At 52.2% G+C, this 9202-nt stretch overlaps 1 protein-coding gene across 1 annotated transcript; it reads left to right on the top strand.

Annotated features, from left to right (window-relative positions):
• Positions 1-2719: 2719 nt before the first annotated feature.
• Positions 2720-8026, top strand: SOX9 (SRY-box transcription factor 9). Its single transcript, XM_024573278.3, has 3 exons — positions 2720-3510; positions 4383-4636; positions 5199-8026. The coding sequence occupies exons 1-3, from the start codon at positions 3080-3082 to the stop codon at positions 6041-6043; spliced, it is 1530 nt and encodes a 509-aa protein (XP_024429046.1). The 5' UTR covers positions 2720-3079; the 3' UTR covers positions 6044-8026.
• Positions 8027-9202: the final 1176 nt, after the last annotated feature.

Raw genomic sequence — 9202 nt, 5'->3', positions numbered from 1 at the left:
CCTCAACTCTGAGAAAGTGTTCCTTTAGCCTTGGCTCTATTTGACGCAGGTCCTCAGGTGGGAGCCTGTGACAGTGGCTTCCAAAGGCAGGGAGGAGAGGCCAGGGGCGACCAGGGAAAGTCACAGGAGCGAACCGAGCCCCTGAGTCGGGGTGGAGGAGTTGGCACCCAGGCCCCTGCAGAAATACAGGACCACCCCACGGGCTAATCGATGATGCCCACATGTTAGACTCGGCCTGGTCCTGGCACGCCTGGCAGAGGGCACGTTTGGCACCTGGAAGATGGGGTGGGGGTGAGGGGTCCTTCTCATGGTCTTGGTCTCCACGTTCTCTGCAGAACACAAACTTCAGGCATCGAGAACGCTCTTTTTGTCTATGGATACGCACCTTCTAACATCCCAACTGGGCTTCCCAGAGGTGGATCTGCACGGGAGGGAATATCGTGTGGAATTTCTGCAGAGATAAATCTCAGCAGCAAAGCAGTTCTGATTGAGTGGCACACACCACGTTCCACCACCACCACCAAAGTTTTCCTGCAGTTTCTGAGCGAGACAGTTTCTGGGCTTTTGGCGCCCCCTCTGGATGCAGCTAAAAATTGCAGTCCGTTTAAGTCAACCGATTGTTTATCCTCTTTTCAAAAAGATACAAGAATACAAAACGCTTGCATCAAACGAACAAAAATGTATACAGTACTGTAACCCACGACTTAAACGCTATATATCACTTATATCTTATTATGTAATTGTATTAAAGTTTATTTATATACGTACGTAATTATCTTGACAAATATTTAGTGAAATATTTCCAAATATCTTCACATTATAGTGGTCTTCTTTGCCTTTTATGCCATTAAACATGTGAATTACAGTAAAATGCAACTAAATACAGGCGTCTTGGTTAAGACTCCTGCCCCAAGTTCTAGTCTCTGAGTCTCCTCCTGGGTCAGGTGTCCCCGAATCACAGTTATATTCACAAATGTGCCCCTCCAAGGTCAGAGAAATCAGTCCACACTACGCGGGACTTTTTCTCTCCCCAGAAGACAAAGTTGTTCTTATACTTTCCCAGCGTATTAAGAGGCCACGAATGCAAGACTATTGTATGGGGATCTCTTAAATGCAAAAACAAACTCTTGGGTACCAGAGACATCCACTGAGTTACATTTGATTAAAAACTAAATACAATTTAACAGGGTTGCAACTTACTACTTTCTGAAGAGTGCCGTTTCCTATAAGAAAGATGGAGTTTTTCAGAAGAAAATGAGATTTGAAAAAATTCTTCAAGGAAAATAGTCCTTTAAATCTTGTCATAGTGTCCGCAATTTGCAAATTAGAAATAAGCAAATCTTTGGGCCGATTCACAATAGCAATAATTTGAATCGAGGCGACTATTTGCGGGAGCCAGGAAAGGGGAAGCTGAAAATTAAGAATTTTCCATGCTTGTGAGTTTATTTGTGATTCTGAAGACAAGTAACCCACAAGCGACTAAGGGTTTTCTCCCCCAGAAAAGATACCTAACCAGACTCTAAGTATTTGTGTAAAAACAAAGATTGTGCTCAAATCACACTTAAAATACATCAGACACCCCCACCCCACCCCCCTCCCGCAGAACTCCCCGCCGTCTTCGAGTCACAAAAGGACTTGACTACAGGGAGAACGACAGGCGCTTCGCCCCTCCAGGTGTTTGCAAAGGAGGGCGAAAGCAGGCGAGCGGCGCGACTCCGCCAAAGCGGCCTGTTTTGTCTGCGGTGATGCCCATTTGTTCGGCCCTTTACAAACCGAGTGACCGGCCGCAGCCTCGCGGCCCAGGACGGCCACCTTCGCAAAGTTCGATCTCTCAAAAGCCAGAGCAGTGTGCACACTCTTGCCAGGGGCAACGCTGCTGACGTTTTGACTCGGCCAGGAGGTGAAGTGTAGACCGTCAGAGCAGTTGCCCTGTCACTGAAGCGCGTCGGCCGAGTGGGGGACTAGGGGGCCGGGCTGGAGTAGGACTTGTCAGAGTTCAAGGTCGGAGTGGCGCGGGACGGCTCCGCGAGCGCGGGGCTCTGCGGCCGCCGCTGCCGGCCTTCGCGGGGACCTAGCTTTGGTTTTCATTGATTCCCTTTGCAAGAGGCAGGAGAATCCCGACCAGCCGCACCAGCCCCCGCGAACCAGAGCATGTTAATCTATTTACACGGATTATTACAGAGGGACAGCGGACTTTGAGTCGCCAAAACATTTGCTTCAAAAGACCATTTCTAAGTACTTTCGGCAGAGGCAGACTCCAGGCGTGTAAACTGGGCTGCACACTATGGAGAGGCTGCTTCTCCAGTCCTGTAAACTCCAGCTAAGTCCTCGGCACCGCGGAGAAAGCGGTGAAAAGAACTGCGTGGGGGTGGGGGGGAGGTCCGAGTCTAGACACACGCGCGCGCGCAAACACACACACAAACACGAAGATTCGCGCGGAGACGGCACCAAAATTCTGACATTAGGAGAGTATGGCAAACTTACACACTTGGACGTCCCGGGTCCCCCGCCTTCCCCGCGGCACCCCCCCCCCGCCCCAACAGCGGCAGCGCTCCCCGCCCTGCTCCTCCCCTCCCTCTCGTCACCCAGCCCAATGCCACAATCCTCCTCCCCCCCCAATCGGATCCAATCAGCTGCCTGCCAGCCCTGTGATTGGCTGGACGTCTCTAAGGTGAGGGGGAGTATTTATTAAAGAGCCGCTGGGCTGGAAGTCGGAGAGCGGAGAGCGGAGCTTGAAATTGACTGGGAACTTCCGTGGCGCCAAGACTAGCCAGCTTCACCCCAGGAACTTTCCTTTGCAGGAGGAGAAGAGAAGGGGTGCAAACGCCCTCGCTTTAGCTCTTTCTTCCCCTACTCCTCTCCAATCCGCCTTCCCCCAAGTGAAGCGGGCAGCTGCGGGCTGGCCACCCCGCGCCTTTCTAACTACTCGCCACCGCAGCCGGGTGACGCGCCAGGCTCCGCCGGAGCCTATCGCTTCGCGTCCGGGCAGCCCAGGGGAGAGGAGCCCGCGCCTCGAGTCCCCGAGCCGCCGCGGCTTCTCGCCTTTCCCGGCCACCCGCCCCCTGCCCCGGGCCCGCGTATGAATCTCCTGGACCCCTTCATGAAGATGACCGAAGAGCAGGAGAAGGGCCTGTCCGGCGCTCCCAGCCCCACCATGTCCGAGGACTCGGCGGGCTCGCCCTGCCCTTCGGGCTCCGGCTCGGACACCGAGAACACGCGGCCCCAGGAGAACACATTCCCCAAGGGCGAGCCGGATCTGAAGAAGGAGAGCGAGGAGGACAAGTTCCCTGTGTGCATCCGTGAGGCCGTCAGCCAGGTGCTCAAGGGCTACGACTGGACGCTGGTCCCCATGCCGGTGCGCGTCAATGGCTCGAGCAAGAACAAGCCGCATGTCAAACGGCCCATGAACGCCTTCATGGTGTGGGCGCAGGCGGCGCGCAGGAAGCTCGCGGACCAGTACCCGCACCTGCACAACGCCGAGCTCAGCAAGACCCTCGGCAAGCTCTGGAGGTAGGGCCTCGGGCCAGGGTGGGCTCCGCGGCGGCGGGGGGCGCTGACCGGGACCGGCTCTCCGCGCCCCGCCTCCCAGCATGGGGGAGTTGCGGGTCCCAGAGCGGGCGGGGTGGAGCCGGAGGGGGGTGGGGACGCAGTGTAACTTGGCGAAGAGTTTGACAAAGTTCTTGGATTGCTCTAGGGAAGGGGTTGGGGGGTGGGGGAGATAGCCAGAGGGTGGGAGAGGACTCGTAGGACCCACGGTGGGAGGGGGCTGCCGGCCTGATTTCCCGTTTCTAGGAAGTTCAATCCCACATAGGGGTTTGGGGTGGGAAGTGAAGTTTGCTTCTCTCTCCTTCGAACTGCGCTCTTTCGTGTAGCTCTACACCCATGGAGGTGGGATGTAGGGTGGGGGGAGAAACCGAGGCTAGAGGCGCCCCACAGCGGGAAGGGGGTGGAGGAGGGAGGCTACTGGCAGTAGTCGGGCGCAGTATTAGGGGGTGGGCAGGAGGAGTTCCCTGCAGATTGAGTAGTTTTTTGGAGCGTTTTTAAAGGGTGTTGGAGACGGGGCCGTGGGATAACTCCAGTAGCAAAGGCATTTAGAGCAGGAACAGAGGAGAGCTATTTTCATCTGCAGGGTTTTCAAAATAGAAGAGAAGTGGAGAGGGCGGGGCGTAGAGTGACCGCTCAGGTCTGACTAAAAGAACCGAGATTTCTTTTTTTTTCTTCTACTTTTTTTCTTGAAAAAAGAAAGGTTCCGAGCTCTGGCAGTGGCTGGAGAGCAGGGAGGAGGGAGCACTGGGGTGGTGTGCCGCCCTGACAGCTCCGCGGATTTCACAACCCCCTCCCCCTTTTCTCTGCGCCCCTCTCCCTCCGCCCCCCTCCTCCAGACTGCTGAACGAGAGTGAGAAGCGGCCCTTCGTGGAGGAGGCGGAGCGGCTGCGTGTCCAGCACAAGAAAGACCATCCGGATTACAAGTACCAGCCCCGGCGGAGGAAGTCGGTGAAGAACGGCCAGGCGGAGGCCGAGGAGGCCGCGGAGCAGACGCACATCTCCCCCAACGCCATCTTCAAGGCGCTGCAGGCGGACTCGCCACACTCCTCCTCGGGCATGAGCGAGGTGCACTCCCCTGGCGAGCACTCGGGTGAGTCCCGCCACAGCCCCTAACCTAGCCACGGTCCCGCCTGGCACACCCCCAGGCCTCCACCTAGTAGGCTCTGTTTGGGGCATTTGCTTTCTCCGGGGAGAGAAACACCACCCCTACGCCGAATCCTCCTCCCCTCCCTGCGGGTGCCACTCAACACACACACACACACACACACACACACACGCACGCACGCACGCAAACGCACACGCACACGCTCTCTGCATCCTAGCAGACTGATTCTGTTGCGAGGTGAAATGCCTTTACAGCTTTACAGGAAGTCTTTGCTCCCCCACCCCAAAAGCACACACAAGACTCTTCTACAAGTAGCAGTTTGGTCAAGGGTCCTCAGACCCTCCCCTGATAACAGGAGACTGCCCAGTGTGTCCTGGCGAGTTAATCATTCAGGGTCTCATCTCCAGTACAGCGTGCCTCCGGTGCGCATGCGGGGCCCTGTGACCCTTTAACGGGGAGGGAGGGGTCCCAGAGGGTTCCTAAGACTAGGGCCTTTGCACAGCCCTTGTTGATTTTCCTGTGCTGCTTTCTCGTTTATTGCTTGCAGGGCAATCCCAGGGCCCACCAACGCCACCCACCACCCCCAAAACCGACGTGCAGCCCGGCAAGGCTGACCTGAAACGAGAGGGGCGCCCCCTGCCAGAGGGGGGCAGACAGCCCCCCATCGATTTCCGCGACGTGGACATCGGTGAGCTGAGCAGCGACGTCATCTCCAACATCGAGACCTTCGACGTCAACGAATTTGACCAGTACCTGCCACCCAATGGCCACCCGGGGGTGCCGGCCACTCACGGCCAGGTCACATACACCGGCAGCTACGGGATCAGCAGCACCGCGGCGACCCCAGCAAGCGCGGGTCACGTGTGGATGTCCAAGCAGCAGGCGCCGCCGCCTCCGCAGCAGCCCCCGCAGGCCCCGCCGGCCCCGCAGGCGCCCCCTCAGCAGCAGCAGGCGGCGCCGCAGCAGCAGCAGCCGGCGCCCCAGCAGCAGCCCGCGCACACGCTGACCACGCTGAGCAGCGAGCCGGGCCAGTCCCAGCGAACGCACATCAAGACGGAGCAGCTGAGCCCCAGCCACTACAGCGAGCAGCAGCAGCACTCGCCGGCGCAGCAGATCGCGTACAGCCCCTTCAACCTCCCGCACTACAGCCCCTCCTACCCGCCCATCACCCGCTCGCAGTACGACTACACAGACCACCAGAACTCCGGCTCCTACTACAGCCACGCGGCCGGCCAGGGCTCGGGCCTCTACTCCACCTTCACCTACATGAACCCGGCGCAGCGGCCCATGTACACCCCCATCGCCGACACCTCGGGGGTCCCTTCCATCCCGCAAACCCACAGCCCCCAGCATTGGGAACAGCCCGTCTACACACAGCTCACCAGACCTTGAGGAGATCTTAGACAAAGCATGATGATCTTAAAAATAACCGAAGAAAGAAAGAACCGGCCAGAATTTCCATTGGACATTTTTTTTTCCTTCTTCCGTAAAGACATTTAAGCTAAAGGCAACTCGCACCCAGATTCCAAGACAGAAACATTAGCTGTCCCAACGCGTGCCCACCGTGTTGCGAGGCCGTGGCCTGGCCACTCTTGGTTAGATGGACCAGCGGAATCTCGACAGGAGACTGGGCTTTGCAAACCTTCTTCGAAGCAAGCACGGAGGACGACGGGGAATCGTGTGACCAATTTGCCCAATCTCTCTGCCTGTTTGGACTTTGTAATTATTTGTTAGCAGTAATTAAAGAAAAAAGTCCTCTGTGAGGAATATTCTCTATTTTAAATATTTTTAGTATGTACTGTGTATGATTCATTACCATTTTGAGGGGATTTATACATATTTTTAGATAAAAATTAAATGCTCTTATTTTTCCAACAGCTAAACTACTTAGTTGAACAGCGTGCCCTAGCTTTTCTTGCAACCAGAGTATTTTTGTACAGATTTGCTTTCTCTTACAAAAAAAAAAAAAAGTGTGTTGTTGTATTAACATAACCACCATCCCCCCCCCACACAGATTTGTGTTATGTGATGAGTTTTGGGGGGTTAGCTTTGCTTAATGCCTCAGGCTTTCTGATTCAAGGAGGAGCTGCCTTAGAAAAATAAAAGCCTTATTTTGCAAGTATGGACATACACACGGTAGTCTAGAGAAGCATTTTGGTAAGCTTTATCACATATATATTTTTTAAACAAGAGAAAAACACCTTGAGCCTTAAAACCGTGCTGCTGAAAAATACTCGCGTGCTCTTTTAGTGCATTTATTTCCTCCTGCGTTTGCTTATTCATTGAGATCTTAAGCAAGAAGCAAAAGGCAAGGAGACGGAAATCTGATTGGGGGATGTCTCAGCAGCCAGTTAAGTGCCCCAGCACACTGCTCCCTGGTTGCCTGCCCGGCCCCATGTGGAACACAGACGCGGAGTCCTCTCACACTGTCACCTGTGCCTCTCTGAACACCAGCAGTCACCTTCAAGACATTCCACATGCTAAAATTATTTATTTTGTAAGGAGAGGTTTTAATTAAAAAAACAACTTCCTTTTTTTATTTTTAAAATGTACCTTCTTTAAAATAGGTTGTTGGAGCCTTCCTCAAAGGGTATGGTCATCTGTTGTTAAATTATGTTCTTAACTGTAACCAGTTTTTTTTTTATTTATCTCTTTAATCCTTTTTTTTATTATTAAAAGCAAGTTTCTTTGGATTCCTCGTCCTAGATTTGTATAAATGCCTTTTTTGTCCGTCCTTTTTTTTTTTTTTCTTCGTTGTTGTTGTTGAAAACAAACTGGAAACTTGTTTCTCTTTTTGTACAATTGAGAGGTTTCAAATGTAGCGTATCACTGAGTCATTTGCAGTGTTTTCTGCCACAGATCTTCGGGCTGCCTAAGTTGTGTGTGTGTGTTGTGCCCCTAGACAGTGCTAGCGTGGGACAGTGATAATTCCCCTGCATGTTCTCTTGGACAGAGGGAGGAAGGGGGGAGGGGTCGGCCCACTGACAGACTAATTCTTAATTCTGTGGCTGGAGAGTTTGAGGATTGCTTTTTAAAAAAGACAGCAAACTTTTTTTTTATTTAAAAAAAGATATATTAACAGTTTTAGAAGTCAGTAGAATAAAATCTTAAAGCACTCTTATAATATGGCATCTTTCCATTTCTGTATAAAAGCAGATCTTTTTAAAAAATATTTCTGTAACTTAAAGAAAACCTGGCATTTAAATCATATTTTGTCTTTAGGTAAGGTTTCGTTTGTGTTTGTGTTTTGTTTGTTTCCTTGTCGCCCCACCCCAAACCTTTTTGTTCTCTCTGTGAAACTTAACTTTCCTTTTTTTTTTTCTTTTTTTTGTATATTATTGTTTACAATAAATATACATTGCATTAAAAACAAAACTGCCCTATGGATTTATTCACCCCTTTCTCTTGTTAAAAGGATGATTGGAAGAATTTGTGCACAAAACAGATCGTTCCCTGTGCTGATCACTGTGAGGGTTTGGGTTTTGCCGTGCACTTCGAGAAATCCTGAAGTCGGCCCTGGGAAGACAGTGTCCTCAAAAACCCACACAGGAAACTTGTCAAGTGCCACCCCATTAAGGGCACAAGGAGAATTACATGTCAGTAGTTGCCCCGCTCGGGCCATTGTTTGTTGTGGTTTAGGGCAAAAGCTGTTCCCTTGTGGAAGTCAGAAGGGAACATGAGACCTGAAATCAGTAGCTTGTCAGAAGGCGGAATGCCAGAGGGGGTGACTTGCTGGTCTGAATTCAATAGAGCGAATTTTCTGTTATTATGAACATGTACCCTAAAATGGGGTGTCCATTTAAAAGGCAGAGCAAGCCAAAGTGAAGCAGTTTCAGAAGGGGACCCCAGGGAAGTCTGTCCTATTAACCCATTAAATAATTCAGAGTTTTATCTGCAGGGACCATGGAATGCGATTCTTTTCCTGTTCCCTCTAGTTTAACTCATTCTGAGAAGATGCAAAGCCATCGTAGAAGTAATAAGACCTAATCCTGTTTTCCTTGGCCCCAGTTAGATGGGAGTTTCCAGGATCAGAGAAACGTTCAGGTCATTTTTCATTAAACAGATGAAATCACTCCTTTCCTCCCACCCCCACACAGAGACACCCCACCCCCCACCCCAGCTGATTGGGGAAGTGTCTCTAAGGAGGCAGGTCTCCTCTCCAACCTCAGGCTGGTTTTACTGCGGGCCTCGTGGCTCTGACAGTCTTAACCAGCACCAAACTCTCTGGTATTACCTCACATTGTCTGTTTTTGCTTATTGGATTCCTGGCCGGCATCCCACACCAGGATCATGGCAACCAGGAAAAATGGTAGTTATCAAATTGAGGCGACGTTAGTGCTCGGCCTCCTTGGCAAATTCCTTCACCAAACGTTGATTGAGGGCCTGTGATCTGCTGGGTGCTGCACAAACACCCCCTTGCCCCCGCCCCCTGCTCCTGCACCCCAGGTGTCAGTTTCTGCTGCTTGTTGGTGCCATAACATCCCATTCACTTAGGCCCAGAGCCTATCCTCCATTCTTGCAAAATTTCTATTGCTTTCCCTTTGCCAACAC

This window comes from Desmodus rotundus, chromosome 9, assembly GCF_022682495.2.
Source record: "Desmodus rotundus isolate HL8 chromosome 9, HLdesRot8A.1, whole genome shotgun sequence".
Classification (NCBI taxonomy): domain Eukaryota; kingdom Metazoa; phylum Chordata; class Mammalia; order Chiroptera; family Phyllostomidae; genus Desmodus; species Desmodus rotundus.
Note: the sequence above shows the minus strand (reverse complement) of the source record. Positions and strands in the feature narration are given on the sequence as shown.

What these genes read in the sequence shown, in the direction of transcription:
- SOX9 (XM_024573278.3), top strand. Translation starts at nt 3,080, where the DNA reads ATGAATCTCCTGGACCCCTTCATGAAGATGACCGAAGAGCAGGAGAAG. An exon ending in ACCCTCGGCAAGCTCTGGAG is followed by an intron (nt 3,511 to 4,382) that starts GTAGGGCCTCGG and finishes CCCCTCCTCCAG; the next exon opens with ACTGCTGAACGAGAGTGAGA. An exon ending in CTCCCCTGGCGAGCACTCGG is followed by an intron (nt 4,637 to 5,198) that starts GTGAGTCCCGCC and finishes TATTGCTTGCAG; the next exon opens with GGCAATCCCAGGGCCCACCA.